The 17,463-nt window shown below is 37.6% G+C and overlaps 1 protein-coding gene across 5 annotated transcripts in view; it reads left to right on the top strand.

Moving 5' to 3' along the window:
- Positions 1–17,463, top strand: part of ANKRD12 (ankyrin repeat domain 12) — a 68,301-nt gene that overhangs the window by 12,967 nt on the left and 37,871 nt on the right. For 4 of the 5 annotated variants that reach the window (XM_068932202.1, XM_068932201.1, XM_068932204.1 and 1 more), the window contains exon 2: positions 9,821–9,958. In XM_068932202.1, the coding sequence (XP_068788303.1) occupies positions 9,872–9,958 (87 nt within the window). In that variant the 5' untranslated portion in view covers positions 9,821–9,871. Of the gene's footprint in view, positions 1–8,323; positions 8,368–9,820; positions 9,959–17,463 lie in introns of those variants that run through there. The other variant, XM_068932203.1, reaches the window with a different exon arrangement.

Below are 17,463 nucleotides of genomic sequence, written 5' to 3'. Positions count from 1 at the left end.
CTTTCTTGCTGCCTGAGTGTCAGATGTTTTCAGAGACTTTATCCAGTCCCTGTGTAGTGTAGTCTGGCATGGAGTGAGTAGGTACTTTAGAGTATATTAAAAGCTGTCCTAGAGATTGTGAGTAGTTGCTGCTCGTTCCTGCTCCGCTACTTAAGGACGCATTTATGAAATGAAGTTCCAATGTTTTGTTACTATAGAAAGATTTTTGGAATCCTTATATTTCTTGATCTCAATTAGCTAAACATTTCAAACTAAAATGTAAAGATAGATTCTGACAGGACAGTGAGTCTAGTGGTCCATTCTGTGTATTAGCTTGGATCTAGGGAGTCTCCAAAACGTACGTATTCAAGTCTCCTCGTGGCAGATATTTCTGAAAAAGGGTTGCTAGACTGGCTCCCACCTCCCTTATTCTGCTGTATCATCTAAAATCTTGGAGCAAGAACTGCGGTGGAGAGGGTGGGGAGGGTTAAAAGCACTTTTTCTGAGGCTGCACAATAGGAGTAGCAAAGAAGGGAGTAAAACTGATCTCAGTGTTGCATGTTCTAGCCACAAAGTCATCTTTCAAATGTTGTGCAAATTTTGAAAAAATTGTAATAAATTGCAGTTCTCTTCTGGATCAAAAAGGTTTTGTCATATTTTATTGTAAAATGCTTTAAAAATCTGCCAAATTTGTGATTCGCATCCACACTGGATACCGCGTTTGCACTCACTGCGGCAACAGACGCTGTTGCCTTAGACGCTGTTAATTTCAGAGTACAGGCTGGATCTCAGCTCTTTCATCATAACTCTGACAGTGGAACGTGTGTGAACCCAACTGTCTTGATCACATATGAAAGGAGGTCATGGATACTTTCCAAATGAAAGATCACAGGAACGTTTTTGTTTGTCAAGAGCCACTGCATGTATCCTTCAGCTACTGTTCTCTCCAATAGGTTAAACTGGTGCTACATAAAGTCAGTATTTAGTAACTTACTTGCTGATTTACTGCTAAAGAACAGAATTGCAAGTACAGTAAGACCCCATAGCATACAGGGCAAAAAGTACGTGGTAAATTATTCTGTTCGTTGTATTTCATGGCCTTAAGTGTTCACCCTGTACAGGAAGTGGTGATTTTAGAATTTAGTTTTAAATAACATATGCAAAGAAGTTTGCTGTCTCTTATTTCGTCTTCTCTTAACCAAGATGTGCACTGGTTTACGTTTTTTTTTAAAAGGACAGTATGATCCTAGCTTGCGGCAGGCTTGCCTGTATGGACGTACATACGTTCAGTAGATTATAGCTACCTGTGTCTAACATCAGCTTCTGGAAAAAAATGTCTGTTAGCCTATGGATATCATACTTGGTCAGCTTTCACTTCAGCACCTCAGGAGTTTAGTTATTCAGTAATCTTATTTAGAAGTGATAATGCGTGCTGCTTTCTAGCATGCTGGACTCTGGCAGCAGTCTTGGTTGCTTAATACGTTTGGGAGAAAATCTTCTTTTTCTCTTGTGTGTGATTCATATGACTTTGTTTTTATAGTACTTTGAGCAAAAATAGTTCTAGGTTTCTGGTGCAAATGAAGGTGTACTTTTCATAGCTTTTTCATTGTCTTCATTACAAAGATCAAATAAACTGCAAGGATCATTGAGTGACTGTTTATACTGTCATCTGCGTTGAAAACCTTGGGACAAAGACTAATATTTTTGTGGCTACAGTCACCACTCATTTTTAAATTTTCAAATAATATTTTGTATAATGTTCTAATGACATGTTAAAAGTCTAGGCTTACTATTTAAAGGGCTGTTTTCTGTGTAGGCTGACATCTTACTCTACTGAAGGAGAAAAAGGCTTAGCCATCTTCTGGAGCAGTCTTGTTTCACTTTACTGACCTGAGCTATATTACAGAGCATGCTTTAGGGAGACTTCTTGATAAGTTAATCTTGATTTTCCCCTCTCCTTCCCCCAAACCTGCAAGTTTTCAGGCCATAAGAACGTACAGATGCCTTGAGAATGTTTCAGTGTGATAATTCTTACCTGAAAGATGTTCTTTTGGGATCTGAATCTTCTCTCTTTTGGGCAAAGATTAAAAAGTGTAAGAGTAGGAGGAGTAACTGACTAGGTGAAGAAAAATAGGCTGAAGGGTGAGATGGGAAGAGACTGAAAAGGGCAAGAAGAGTAGAATCAGCAGAACACTGTCTCAGGCTGTAGTTACCCTCCTGGCACTTTTTTAAAAGTGGCCCTTACTTCCATTATGTTTTCTATACCTTTTCTCCCCAGCCTTCCTCATGCCTTTATTTACAGTTTTTATTATTATCTCTTGGCAACGTGGCTCACAAGGTCTTCTCTGCTTTCTTAAAGCAGCTTGCCCCTCTCCTAGCAGTGTTGGTACTGATGTGAAGTCCAGCTGCTGTAAGCCTGTTGGAGCTTACTGGAGCTGAAAAACTGAAACACATACCAGTTCCTCCCGTAAGCTCAGAAGGGTTTAGGATCCCACCTCGTCCAGCTCTTCTGTTATTGGCAAATACGTTACAAGCTTTGGGCAATGTCCCATCCTTCGTCTTCATCTTGGCGTTCTCACGAGACGTTAACAGTGTTTAAACCTTCATTTTCACGAGTATGTCTGTCCAAGGAGTTAAGGAAAACTAGCAGCAGGTTACTGGCAACAGTAATAAGTCTGTCATTCTCCTTTAAAACTAAAAGGAGTTGGAGGTGGGATGCATGTGCTGTTTTTACAGGCATTTCCTGAAACTAAAGGAAGGCAAGACTTAAGAATTTTGGTTTATGTGCTGTGTTTTAGGGAAAAAATTCTTGTTGTTTATGGACTCTTCTTTCTTTCCAAGTACAATCCTGTTTTACCTGTCCTTTCAAGTTTGTCACTCTGCTTACTCATCAGTCACGTTCTTTCTTTTAGTTAATCGGAAGCTCTAATCATTCCAAAGATTAAAAAATATATATGAGTATTTCTGCATGGGAAATCTCAGGAAGAAATACTGCAGCGCTTTGTAGTGTTTAAATCAGAAAAACTTCAGTCTATACTACCGTATTTTCCTGCTTTCCTAATGCACATTATACCTTTGTATACTCATACATGGATGGTCTCTTTCCCCAAAGGGGGGGGGGGGGCGGAACCCACCCAAAAACACCCCAACTAATTCTCTGATTCCACCTCAAGCCCCTTTTCCTTACTGGATGTTGTAGGTCAGAAGTGCAGGTAATAGTGTGAGTTAATCCATGCACTGTAATCTGTGCTGGAAACTCTTTCATTGTACAGCAGTAAGTTATGGTTGAGTAACTACTGGCATAGAGGCAACTAATGGTTTCTGTAAGAAGAAAAAAGTGGAAGATGCTGCTGTATATCCCATCCCTGTGCTTCATAGATCACTAGTAATGTCAGAGTCTATGAACCTTAATCTTTAAGAAAGAAAGAAATCGCTTCTCCAAGTTCTGTTTGCTTAAGGATGCTTTTATTGTGAGATAAGCAGGTTACTTGCACTTTCCTAAGAAGGAAAGAATGAATGAAAGATGAAAATTACTTAAACTGACATATTTTTGTTAATAACCTTTTGCTTAAATTCTACTCTTTCCTTTTTTTTTTTTTAAACTATAAAAACCCACCAATTTCTATAGATTTTGGTCCTTTATACTCTGTCCGTTCCCTTTCTCAGACTGCGTTAACACCAGCTGCCTTTAACACTCCCACTGGAAGAGAGATAGTCGTGGGTAGCCTGAAGTTCCAGCTGAAGTCGTGGGTAGCCTGAAGTCGTGGGTAGCCTGAATCCATACTTCTTAACTGATATGCAGATACAGGTTGGCCAACTGACTTTTTCTGAAAGAATAAGTAATTGTTTAGATTTCTTTCTTGTACTGATCCACCAATTTTGTTTTTCTTTCCATAATAGGCTTTCAATATCATTGAGATTCTAGATCTGACCAGTCATTTCTAAGCAAATTAGAAAGAGACAAAGTACTGGGGGGTGAAGGGATTGTGGAGATGTCTAAGGGGGTATCTACATCAATATTTTGATTTGGAATGGGGGTACACTTCTCAAGTATATCCTTATATCTCCTTGCTGTAGCTTAGCTCTCACTGTGGAAAGGCGTCAGACCGCTAGCTGTCTCCCTCCTTGATTAAAAAGCGAAACTGAGAATGCACTCCAGGAATGTGCTGAATGTGCTCCAGTCCTTCATGGGCATTTAGTACGTGGGACTGCATTAGAACTAGTCCAGAGCAAAACTCCTACATGTGAATAATGGGAATTCTGAGTTTTCATTGCCAACTGTTCCACTCTACAGACGTTTTTGATATGTTGCACTTCTTGCTAATGTAGATGTAGCCTTAGCTGTCATTTTCATAAGTTTAACTTTCTTGGACTAATCACCATCCTCCCTGTTCACTTCTAAAATATCAACTATTCTAAAGCACTCCTGCAAAATCTAGCAGAAATTTTGTACAGTTGAGTCATGGTTTCCTAGTCAGCAGTAAATCCTTATCAGAAGAGTGGGGTTTTAGTATTTTTTTTTTTTGCCTCTATGGGTGAAGCAAGATATGGGAAACATAAAAGAACGGAAACTGTAAAGAAGGTTGCCTCATGCTAGATCCCCTTCCTTATAAATGCACATGTTTTCTTGAGCTCAAGGATACATGCAGTGTCTTGGAAATTACCCATCTGCTCTTGCTATTATCACAGTAGTTCACTCTTATGCCCCATTGCTTTGGTATAATGGCCATCAGCTAACTTTCAAGATCAACTGTAAAGGGCTACCAAAGAAAACCTTCTCTAAGCATCGTATAACTTCTTGCTATATGTGTTATGGAAAGGACAAATACCAGAATAGGAAAGTTAGAATACACCGAGCCAAAAAGGAAACAGTTCTATGAGCACCAGAACTAAGGAAGCTTAATCTCTTATAGATGTATGTATCATGGTTGGTTGACTCTAGGAACATACAATTTCCAGCTTAGCTTTCCCTTATAACTGGGGAGAAAGGAAGAGAAGTGGTTTATGAGGGCTGTAACATGGCTTTTTTTGTCTAATATGCAGTAGAGTTATGAGCATATACTGAAGCTTTCATTTGGAGGAAACAATGATTTTTAATTTTATTTTTCTACTCTGGCCACTTTTTTCCATGAAATTTGTAAGTGTTTAACATCTGAGAGCTTTTCTCTGCTGTCAAATTCAGACAAAATCATCTAGTGTCTTGAAAGTCATGGATGAGTCATACGTATGCTTGTAGCCTAATTGTGGGAGCCTCAGTTCCTGAGGAAAAGGGACTGAAAAGTAAGAGCTGATTTAAAGGGATTGGACAACAATGGTGGCAGCTCTGTTGGGGTACAGCGTGAATTGCAGAGGTTTTTTTAACATGTGTGAAGGCGTGTCCTTTTATTAGTGCTTATATGTAAGCTTATGTAAATGTAACTTGTTGGTATTAGAGAGTTGTTATAGCACTCATCTTCTGTAGCAAATTATATCCTAAATTGTCTTATTTTCTTTTTTAGATTAACTAATCCTAGTTTTTTATTATTGCTTATAGATTTGTGAGAATTCTTATCTTTGTTACTTTTTTAAGGAGAAAGTAAGAAATTTCAGTTGCTTGGAAAAATGCTAGAGAGGAAAGCTAATACAGCATTTCAAATAATGGTGTATTGGTAACCAATACCAGATGTGCAGGAAAGACACTGAAAGATAAAGACCAAGAAATCTGAGTATCCGATTTTGTTTTATACAGAGAGCAAGTGCTATATTTTATTGACATGCACAAAATAGAGCTGCTAAAAAAAAAAAAGTGACACAAATTCAAATGTGAAGAGTTTAACTTTTAATTGAGAGTTCTCGTGATTTGAAATATATGATAAAAGCAACCCATCAAACCAGTAATTATGTTAAGGAACAGATCTGGAGGAAACTCAAAGCAGACAGCTCTAGGTTTCCGTAGAAGAAGCTGGTAATGTTCTACATTTTCACTTTGAATGCAAATATTTTGCTGTGTTCAGAACATCAGTTAAAATGGCGTTGAGCTGCAGGTGAATACAGATAAAGTGCAAGTGTTAGTAAAATCACTGCTTCAGAATTATACTGAAATAAGAACTCACATGGTCATGGGTTGAAGAGTTTGCTTCCTCTTCTGGACTGTAGTGATATCTCTCAAAAGAAAAAAAAAACCCACTCTTCAAAAAAAGGACTTTTTCTGAAATATTTGAAGTGGTTATGTCTGTCTTAAAATTATTGCACATTGGGATTGTGAAATAGCAACCTGGTACATAGAACGTTTACTTGAAATATTCCCGTGCTCTGTGTGCTAGCTGGTGATGGTTCTGGTCTAACAATCCAATATGCAATATTAAGTTTTGGTGGTACTCGGAAGCAGTTCTGTCTTGAAAACATAATTGTCTTGGAGTCAAAGATTGAGTGGGTTTGTTTTTAATTTTGATCATGTGGTGAAGGAAATGGAAGCATCCTATGATTTTTTTTTCTTCATCCCTTACATCTGTGTATTTAAAACTGTAATTCTGATAGCTTTATTATTTAAAAATACTCTTAAATTAAAATTTATTTGAAAAAAAACATTGTTTTTTTCCCCCTAAATGATACCTCTGGCTTTCATTTTGAAACAAATTATTTCTATCTAGTAAGATTAGAAAAGATACACAGGAAGGTTATGCTTTTCATGAAGGAGGAGGTCTTGTTCGATTAATTTATTTCAACTCCTCCTGGTGAGGCAAATTGTAAGGAGGAAGAGAGTCATATAATCTCTGTTACTCTTACAGTGTTGGGCTGGTTACTGTCAGAAGTAGAAGGGTGTAGGGTATGGCAGACAAAGGCATGAAAGAAGAGAAGCAAAGCAAGAGTGGAGGCAGTTTCAGGGAGTCAAGCTGTAGAGGAAAAGGAAGGAAAGCGGAAGATGCAGTGAAATATATTTCAATTAAATGGATAGAGAAGGATTGCATTTACATGTTGATCTGTTTTAAAATAGCTGTAGTGATGTATACAAATAAAACAGGAAGAACTTGTAGTAGGGTACTTAATCATCACCTCAAAATAAATTGATGAATTAGAATTCTAGTTTATGAGCGTAACTATTTCTGAAATGAAATTTAATTTCAAAAGCTGTCACTGGCTCATACTTTAATGTCATAGGACAACTGGGAATTGTTGCAACTGAAACCTTTCGTGAGACGGATTGAGAGGTTAACTGAGGAAAAGCAGATTTGGCTTGTGTTTTCTGTTATACCTATGCAAATAGAAATATTTGCTGTTATGGTAGCACTCTATATATGGCATAGTCAGCGCAGTATTAGTGTCTGCCTGTGAAGATAACTACGTGATTGCTTCTCTTGGGATTAAGAAGTGTTTTTATAAACTACAGAAAACCAATTCTAGGATAATGCCTCCGTTGCATTGTTAGCCTTTGTTGTTGTTGCCACTGTATTACCAAAAGCAAACACAAAAAGGCAAATAAGGGTGTGCTTTGTCCGTTAAGCATGAATGGTTGCTTTCCATATCAGTAGTGCTGCATAAATCCTATTGATAGTATACTAAATGAAGGGATGTGCTGGTGGGTGTCTTTGTTTCAGGTAAGAGTAGAACAGTAGAAACTCTGCCATCTTTTATTTTCTGTATTGACATCATAGTGAAGACAAGGTTCAGGTTGTTATATGTGAGACAGCTTCTAATTAAGCTTTTCCTGTTTTTCATAAGCTTGTTAGTGTTAAAAGAAAAACACTCGGGTGTGGGGGAAGGGGAGGAAAGGAGCAAACTTCAGTGCAGCATTTCCTAATTTTGTGGCTTTTAGACTGGGCATTTTGAAGCTATTTTGTCTCTCCTGGTAGAAGAATGGGGGGGGGGGGGGAGTTGTTACTGCTTAGTGTACAGCATTACTCAATTTAACCAAGTATTCTCTAAGAAAGTTTCTCTTACTTTGTTCTTTTTTTGTTGGGATAGATGTTTGTTTGAATCTGATGTTTGGGGTGTCAGCGCTGGCGTGCAAAACAGTTTTTCTCAAAGTCATCTGCCAAAGAGAGAATACTGGTCTCTGTCGGTTACCTGTTTACAACCAAAATAGTGTTGCTGATTCTGTAGCAGCAACAAATTCTCTAAATGATAATTGTACAATTTTAATTATAAAACAATAATGGCTAGGTATTGTTTCAGGTATAACTTTTTCAAGGTATGGAATTACTGCAGGATTCGGTACGAGTGTGGCCTTGTAACAGCCCTTGTAACATAATACATCAGTTCAAAATGACCCATAAAACCTTACCAGCTTTAAAATGATATCACGTGCAGTTTCACCTTTCACATGACCTTTCCTCTCAGGCACTCTTCTTACAAGATGAGTGGAAGAAGCAAGTCAGACAAATGAGACAGCTCACTCTCCTGCTTTCTTGGGTGCGCTCCCTCCTCCTCCGTTCCCCTCCCCCCCCCGCCATGTTTCTGTGTTAGACCTCTTGGTTTTCACTCCAAGCTGCAATAAGTTTCTGAGTCTTAGCTAAGGTCCAGATCTCTGCATAAATTTTGGGATTTGTGACAAGTAGTGTGTAGGGACCTAACAACCAGCTGAACTCTTAACAAAGGTGAGCGGAACGAATGAGAACCTGCGGTATACCTTAAAACAAGAGCTCATGAGTTTCTCCAAGTCAAATGAGACTTCTCAATACAGATTTCTCTATTAGCTGTCTAATGTTGTCTGCCATGTTTTCTTCTTAAGTGTTTTACTTATGCATGGTAGCGAGCTGGTTTTGCCCTTCTTACTCCCATTATGTTTTAGCTCCTCTGTGGGTAAGGCAACTGCCAACATAACACTGAGAAGGGTTAGTTCTTCTCTGTTCCTCTCTTACTACTTAGAAGAGATACAGTTTGCAAGTTTTTGTTGGCAAACTCACTGACTGTAGAGCTTAATGGATTTTTATGTGTAGTAAAAGTTAGTGTGCTGACAGGATATTTTGGTCTAGTTTATTACAACTTTTCTGCAGTTCTAACAAGATGCTGAATACATAATACTAAAAAGCACTAGACTATCTTGCTAGCTGCACTGGAAACGGAAAAAGAGCAGTCCTCTACTATGCTTCTGGCATAAGTTTTTAGGACAATGTGACTTTCCCTGTTAGATCTTGGACATCTTTTGCATTGTCCTTAAGTAGAAAAGTGCAGTCAAAGCTAACATGCAAAAATCAATTACGTGAAACCATAATGACACCTATTTGGCGTATGCTGGAAATGAAACACAACAGAGCTCTAGAGCTGGAGATACTATAGTGATGGCTTATGTAATTAATTTGCTAGACGGTGCAAATTAAGATTCCTAGATCCAGGCCTAAGCTTTGGAAGGAAAAGACAGTATATCTTTTGTCCTAGCAGAAAGGATAGCAAATCACCAAGACCTGACCTTCTTCTTGAAATATTTTGTGTAGATAATATTTCAGTCTGCCAGACTAGAAAGCTTGATTTTTGTTCACAGTGTTGCTAGAAGTGATCCTCCCAGGCTTATTATCTGTAAAATGAAATGAGGTTTGGAACAGCAAATGAACTGTCAAATACCTGAAAGCATTAAATCTGTCAAAGGGGTAAGTCTGAGGGATGAGGCAGTTCAGCAACTGACTAAGTGATTTTTTTTTTTTATATGACGCTGTCTCCACTAGTAGCCATATTAGTAGCCTTTTGATTTTTACAACAAGGATGGAGCTGTAGCCAAATGGGGTGCTTGACGTAAGCTTTGAATATAGTCTGCTTTCTTAGAGTACTGACCAGCTCTGCTGCGTTCTACAGTCGGAACATGTTTTTCCTATAGTGACATTGTAAATATGTATTTTTGTATAATGCCTTTTTTCTTTTTTTTTTGCAGACACAGAATGAACCCACTAGTTCAAGATACAGCTAGCTAAACAGCTATAAAATGCCCAAATTTGGGTCTACAAAAACAGTTCAAATTGAAAATTCTGACAGTGATAGTACCATGGTGGAGAAGCAAACTGCAAGAAAGGTAATACAACTATATTCATGTCTGTAATTCTGGTGGAATTGATAATGTGTTGTATCAAGACTTATGAAATTGTAATGGGAAGAAATAAATATGAATCTATATTCTGATATCTTGAGAGCTGAAAAAAATCTAGTGTAACTTTTTTTTAAACATAGTTTTAAGTGTAAATAAAACTAGAGCGACTTAATTTAACTTACCCAGCTTTCTTTCTGGCTAAATTGTATGCACTAACTTACATAAAATAAATGCAACATAGTTTCCACATCTTATGTCATGTTGAGTCTTTATACACTTACAAGAACTAGTATTGGTGGTATTAAATTTAAAATATCTTCCTCTCTGCAAGTAATATATGAAAGGTTTCTGAAGGCCTGTAACAAAGCACAGACCAATGAACAAGCACAGATTTCTTGCATTGTTTCATAACCCAGTACTCGGGGGCTTGCTCTCTTTTTGAGTAGGACTTAACCTGTCTGCAGCATTTGGCTTTTAAGTGTAATTTCTGTACGAGCGAGTCTACTTTGAAAACAGTACAATCCATTTTTGCAATATGGGAGAGAGGGGGATTGTGAAGTCAAGTAATGCTAGAAGGTGGTTTATTGTTCATAAATATGAAGGATGAAGTTACGAAGGATGAAATTCTACTTGGTGGTGTTGGTTTTTATCCTATTGTTTTCTAACTTTTAGGGCCAAGTTGCAAATAGCCCAGTTCTCCCTTTTTCTCTGGCTAGTGCACTCATATAGCGGACAGTCATAATTTAGCTGTAGCACTAATGAATAACGAAGAAGAATATTCCATATTGTGAACAGTACTGTTGCTTTGTGGTAGATTATGCACAGAGAGCATCGTAAGTTAGAAAAAAAACATCTGGTGTGTCAAGTTGAGGTTGGGCCATACGTAGATATCTTCTTTATAGCAATAAGGTTACATTGGGAAATGATTTGTAGAGTAGTAAGTACAGCTCTTTCTTTCTTTCTTTCTTTTTTCCCCCTCCCCCAAAAAGATGCTTTTACTGTTTGTCAATGACAATCCAGCCACGGTTTCTGGAGGTATTTTATTATATCAATCTAATAACCAGTATTTTAAATATTTTTTAATTGACTGTACAAGAGTTAACCGGTAACTGTAGTTTAGGTTTTATGTGAAACACGTGTTTCTTTTGCAGCAGTCATCCTTAATACATTTTGAACAACTGTGATATGCATTAAATGAAAAAATCGGATTTGAACAAAAATGTCAAAAGTTGCTCAGAATTCTGAGTTGTTTGTTGCCTTAAGAAGAGCAAATCTATTTAAATCTATTTAGCTTCCAAACATATATACATACGCAGATGTATAAACGTGTAAATGTGTATAACCACACACACTTACTATAGCAATGTTGTTGAAGTTTAGTTTGTCTTTTCTAGACCACTAGATTAGTGAATACAAAGATGGGAAGAAACAAAAAAATAGTAAAAGATGAGAGGATGCAACATCTGCTTCAAACTGTTTGTCTTCTGAAAAGAATCAGGCAAAACAACATTCAGTCTGTTCTGTTTTTTGCATCCCAGGAAAGTGAGGCAAAAGTACGTTATTTTTGGTAGCTGTGATGAGCTGCTGTTAGAGAAAAAGAGGAAGATAGTAGAGGAAATAAGATGAGGGAAAGCCGCCTTACTAATGAGGAATGAAAACAACTTTTTGTTCTGGTTGTTACTTGAGATGTGATTGAATTAATCAAAATCCTCAAGAAAGAGAAGGGGAATCCCTGGGGCCCGCACAGGCAGCAAGAACAGGAAGGCTATTGCAATGAAATTCATTGATATGCAGTACTGCCTTTTTATTTATTGTCTTGTATACAAGCTACCTTTTGTAGAGCTTTTAGGTTATTTAACTAAGTAATAAAAATTATCTTCTCGGCTTATGAACTGTCTCATTATCTTGATACTTCTGTATTTCTGAAAAAGCTTTCTGACACTTCAGAGAATCTCGAAGACCTGTAATCAAGAGCTGTTCACGCTAGTAAACCTACTTTATGCCAGTTTTTTCAAGTTTTGTGTCTTTAATTTAAAAACAAAATACATTCAGATTTTGAAACAACTTTTCATCTTTCATTCACTTTCATCAAAACAAAAATAGGGGATTTGCTGGAACATACCAGTTTTTAAGTTTCCCAGCACACTGTTTCCCTACTAAAAGTATAACTTGATGATTGGAATGCATTTGTTTGTAGATTTGAATATACAGAAATAGAATATTATACTGTCATAGTGCAGGTTACTTTTTTCCCCCAAAAGCTGTAAATTTATATAAAGAGAGCTCTGCATTTTGATTTTATTTAAAAAAAAAAAAAAAAAAAGGTAAGAGTTTACCTCTGAGGCCCCTCTTCCTCCTCTGCTCTCCACCTCTGATTCTCTTCTCACCTCCTTTCCCTATTGCTTGCTACCATAAGTAGAAAAATGATGCCAATTTCTGGAGTAGCTGTTGAATGTGCAGCCACCCCCAAAGGAGCTGAAGTATGCTGTAGCAGCAGCAGCCCTTGTGCCCGATTCAGTATTTGCTGGCTGCCTTGATACCTTCCGCTCCAGTAACCTCCTGCCTCAGATCCCCAGAAACTGCTTCTTCTCTGCTAATGGCAGAAGCAGCCATGTCTGGTGTGTCATTTACCCTCATATCCTGCGGTGTCTGCAAGAGCTGGATAATCTTCTGAAACAGAGGTGTTCTGGTGAAAGAGAGCTACACGAAAGTAATGGTCTATATGAAGATAAGACTTATTTTTCCAGGGGACAGAAAAGCTAAGGTAGTAACACTTACTAAAAGTCTAGGTAATGCAGGTGGAAATAGGGCAGGTTTTTATTTGATTTAGAAAGCAGTAATTTAACATTCTGTTCTTAATGGTCACACAAAACCATTTCATTGACATGTTGGATCTGGTGAGAATTTGTTCTTGGCTGGTTGTTCCAACAAAAACATGCGGGCTGTGAAGATTAATCACTAGTGCAGGAATTAGAAATATGGACATATATAGTAGGCTTGATGCAGCATGTTGATTAATCTGGAAAATACCTCGTTGTCCACACGCTTTTCTCAGTACCGTGTGGGCATTCATTCTACCATCAGAGGTGCCTTTGTCTAGTGGTAGTGTGTAAAGAGCCTGGGGTCTTCAACATCCAGATGCTTGCAATGGTCCCGAAACATTTTAATGCAGGAGATGCAGTCTACCTATCACTCTTTTTCATGTAGCTTTGGCTTTTTATTTTTTCTGTAGAATAGTAGAGGTAAACCCCATCTGCACTAAGCTTACACTTGCTTGCTTCTGTGTCCACTAATGCTTTGTTATTGAAGCAGAAACTTCCTCAGGCTGCTTTTGCAGCTTAATCTCTATCACTGGAAATTAACAGAAGATGGATAGTTTAATTATAGGTGTTCCCCGATATGTTCATAGATACCTTGTAGGTAGCAGAGGCCTGGTTTCCAATAACTTTTACATGAAACAGTACATCTTGGAATTGAATAATGTTAAAGGACACCATTCCTTAGTTTTTATTCAGAGAAGAATTTTTTAATATCGTAAATATATGGTGTAGGAGTATTCCAATGATTAATATATTAAAGACAAAAGAAGAACGCTTGGAGGTTGTTTTTTTTTTTCTTTTCATAGCTGATAAAAATGTTTAGCTCTTAGTGACTGTGTGCTCTTAGCCGTGAAACCGAGGAATGTGGTAAAGTTATTGTTGTCCTAAGACTCAATCTTTTATAATTGTCCGTGAAAGTTGACGCTTTTCAACACGCTGTTTCAACAACTAGTAAATAGCTATGTGAAAAACCTGTGTTTTTGCAGGTTTTGAGAAACCTGCAAAAGAGATTTTGAAGGTTTTAAAAATATATATATTAAGATTGACGTTCCTGTTAACAACTGAGCTTATATCATACATGCTTTAGGATACATACATTTTTGAGTTGTTCATCTTGGGACTGTAAAATGCTAAATCATAAGCTTATGTACAGCAGATAGACCAATCAGTGTCTGCATAAGATATTTTATAAAGATGAAAACGTAACGAGCTTTTAATTTATCTGAATTTCTACTCTAAAACTTAAATGGCCAAAGTCAGAAAATAAATGATATATAGTCCAGGGGAGAAACGACTTTGGCTTTCTAAGAGGCTAAGCTCATGTTAGAGTAGTGCACAAATACTTGCACCCAAAACCACTTTTATACCATGCAGAGCACTCTTTGGCATATAATTATCTCTGGTAGGGAGAAGAAGGCGGCTCATTCACCCTGGGCATCTGCTAGTTTATGTGGCATTCTGTTGTCTCCTTTTGTGCATTGTTATTGATTGTAGAAGTACCAGAAAATAGTTTTGGAAAGGGGTACTAAGAGGTCATCCAGTCTACGGTTCTTTTAGTCTTCTGAGACTGTTTCTGTTGAACAGATTAAAAATTGTGCATGCCTCATCATAGCACACAAGTATGTTTTTGTTGACACATAAAATTTGTCTTATTTGTTATTGCCTCTTACCAGTGAGGCACGCGTTAAATGTTGAGATGCGCAGATCCAGTTCATCCGTTCCTCCAAAGCAGAGTAAGCCGTTCTTGATTGCTGACAAATGTTTGCCAGACCTTTCCTTTAAAACTTTGACTGGTGGAAATTCCACTCTGCTTGGGAGTTTATTCTGATACTTAATTACTCTGACCGGCATAAAGTCAGGGTACGTAGGGTGATAGATAACCTTATTTGTCTCCTGCGGCAGTCTAAAGCCGTTAGTTGTTCTCCAGCTGTAGTAGACGTGGAGAGCATGTAAGGCCTTTCTCCTTGTTCAAATAAATAACCTATTGCTGCATTATTGTATTTTCATTGTAGGTGTTACCTGAATAGCAATTTTCATTTTGAATTCATGAACCTCCTTAGAAAATTCACAGGTTTTCTAAGTAACATACTGCTATATAAAAGATATCCACTCTTTTAGTCTGCTTTCGTGGATTGCCTGAAACTAAACTATAGACGTCCTTAGGCTGAATTTTGAACCTTGCTTTAGACACCGAGGAAGAGATGATGTCCATGCTATTGCAGTGACCAGGAGTAAATAGCAGTGAACGCTCACCCTTTAAGCTCAGCTTCCTGTTCTGACCTTGGTGAAGTAGCCTATAGGGCTTGCTTCCTCCACTTGCCTTCCTTTAGTTGAGGTTGAATCCAGGAGGCTACGAGTTTCCTGGCTTTTAATGTGGAATCTTATAATTGTTAGTTATTTTTACCAATTCGTAGAACCTTGTTTTTATACCGCTTTTCCTCGTCTTTTGTTTTATGTTTAGATTTTATTTTTTAATTTGCTAGTCATTTTCTTTTCTGTTTGGCAATGTTCTTTGCTTTTTCCCTCTCTCCCAGTTGTGATGGTGTCTGCATATGTGATCACACTTTTGTTTCAGCATTGAAGTGAGCACTGAAAATGCTGTATAATGTTAGGCTTCTCCAACACCCTTGTTTACTGCACCCTTCCAGTTGGAAGGTCGTTCAGTAGTTACTCATGTCGTTCCTAGTGTCCCCTTAGCCTATTCAGCAGGCCTTATTACCTGTAACAAGTCTCTTTTGGATGCTCAGTTTATTTAAAGTTTTATCAGGTACTCTGCTAGACACAGTTTTAATTGTCTTCTATTTTCTAGCATAACGCATGTATGAGTTTTAAGAATAGGAATAAATGTGAAGCTATCAAATTAAGCAGCTTGTGTCTCTTTGTGAGCACTTGCCCAGTATAACTTACTGATTAGTACCAAAAAAGCTATTCTTTTTAATGGTCAGCAAGCACAGAGAATTTGCCTTTTTCTGTAGAGCAAAATGAAAACGTTTATTTGAAGAGGTCTCCTGTTCTAAATTATTTTACATTGGTGCTTTCAATAACATAGTAACTGACATAAGATAAAACGCTAGTAAACGCCAGTAAAACTTTAATACTGCGTTACTGTACTGAGGGGAAATTGAAGTGTGTACATATGAGAAATGATTGGATTAAGCTATTTAAAAAAGGGATGAGAGCTCCTGGTGGATAGAACTGAAACGATGGGAAGCTATTCTCTGTGGTGAAAGAAATCAGAATGGGCTTAATGTAGTGCAAGTCTGTCCTTCCTAGATTTATACAGGCATTTGCAAGGGTTAGTAATAGGTTATGTTTGATTAGTTTCCTTCAAAAGCAATAGCACGGACAGTTTATTTCCCAAGAGCTTAGGAGAGTATAAGGGATTTAGATTTTTCTTGTTCTAGCATGCAAGGGAAAGGCTTGAGGTTCTTTTTCGTTTGTTGTTTTCCTTTTTTGTTTTGTGGGGTTTTGTTTAGTTCAGTTTTTCAAACTCTGTGAAAGGTTTCTGTGGGGACATCAGCCTTTTACGTCAGAAATGCTCCCTTTGACTGCTCTGTATCCTCCTTTGTGACTCCCCGGTGCAGACATTTGTCTGCTGAACTGTGTAGGTTTTTTTTTGTAGGTTCTTTTTTTTTGTAATCATTTCTGCCCATCCTTTTGGCAACAGTTTAAAGGGGTCTGATGATATAATTGAATTGTTCTTCTTACCTTTGTATTTTTTAAATGAAGGAAAGGTGCTCTAGAGAATAGTACCTTTACTTGGAGTTATGTTCTAGTTTCCTCGAACCAGAATACATCTTTTCACTCCTCCTTGCTTCAGAAGCTCCAAGGAGCAGCCTTTTGTTATTCACTGATTGTCAAATAAGTGTATGTTCCCTTTGTACCTTTAGGAAATGAATCTGTTAGTATTTTCACCCCCATCATTTCTTAAGAGTGATTTAAAGCTGTGGAGTTGGAGTAGATGACATAGCTGACTAATGTGTTTCTGTAGCGTGTAACGAAGAGAAAATCCTACCTCTCTACATTGCGTCTTGATCAGCAGACAAAAAAGGCGTCACTTGCAGAGGGCTCTCCCGAGCAATCTTCTTACTAGCCAGCTGTCTTTTGCATACTTCCTCCTCCTATATTATCAAAGCAAACAAATATAAATTAAGACTCTGCCCACGTTGATTTTTTTTTTCTGTTGATCTTAAAATGTTTTATATGCCAAAAATGCCAAGCTTCTGTATCTGAAAATTCCAAATAGCTAGTACTTATTTTTTTCTGAATTTGATACCAGTTAAATTAAATTGCAGTATAGATTTGCCAAGTTTGTACTAAATTTTGCTTCCGAATATGATACACTGCACTATTTTTCTCCTTGTTGAAATGGAAAGGGAGTTTTGTACGGAGGCGTTCTGGGATCGAGGTGGAGGAAGGGGGGAGGTTGCCAGAGGGATTTTTTTATTGTTTGTTACTATTCACAGTCTGGATTACAGTCTGGGCTTTTAATGTGATTATTATGTTATGGTCAGGGAGAGAAATTTGGTAAGGATCCTCAGGCTTAATAAATTTTTTGTCCAGTTGGTATTGTTCCTTTGCTTATTAATCAAGACTCTAGTAGTGAGCAGCAGTCCCACAGTGATGTATCTGGGAAGTATAAATAACACAAAGTTCTCCTTTTAGAAGAAA

Source organism: Struthio camelus, chromosome 2 (assembly GCF_040807025.1).
Source record: "Struthio camelus isolate bStrCam1 chromosome 2, bStrCam1.hap1, whole genome shotgun sequence".
Classification (NCBI taxonomy): domain Eukaryota; kingdom Metazoa; phylum Chordata; class Aves; order Struthioniformes; family Struthionidae; genus Struthio; species Struthio camelus.
Note: the sequence above shows the minus strand (reverse complement) of the source record. Positions and strands in the feature narration are given on the sequence as shown.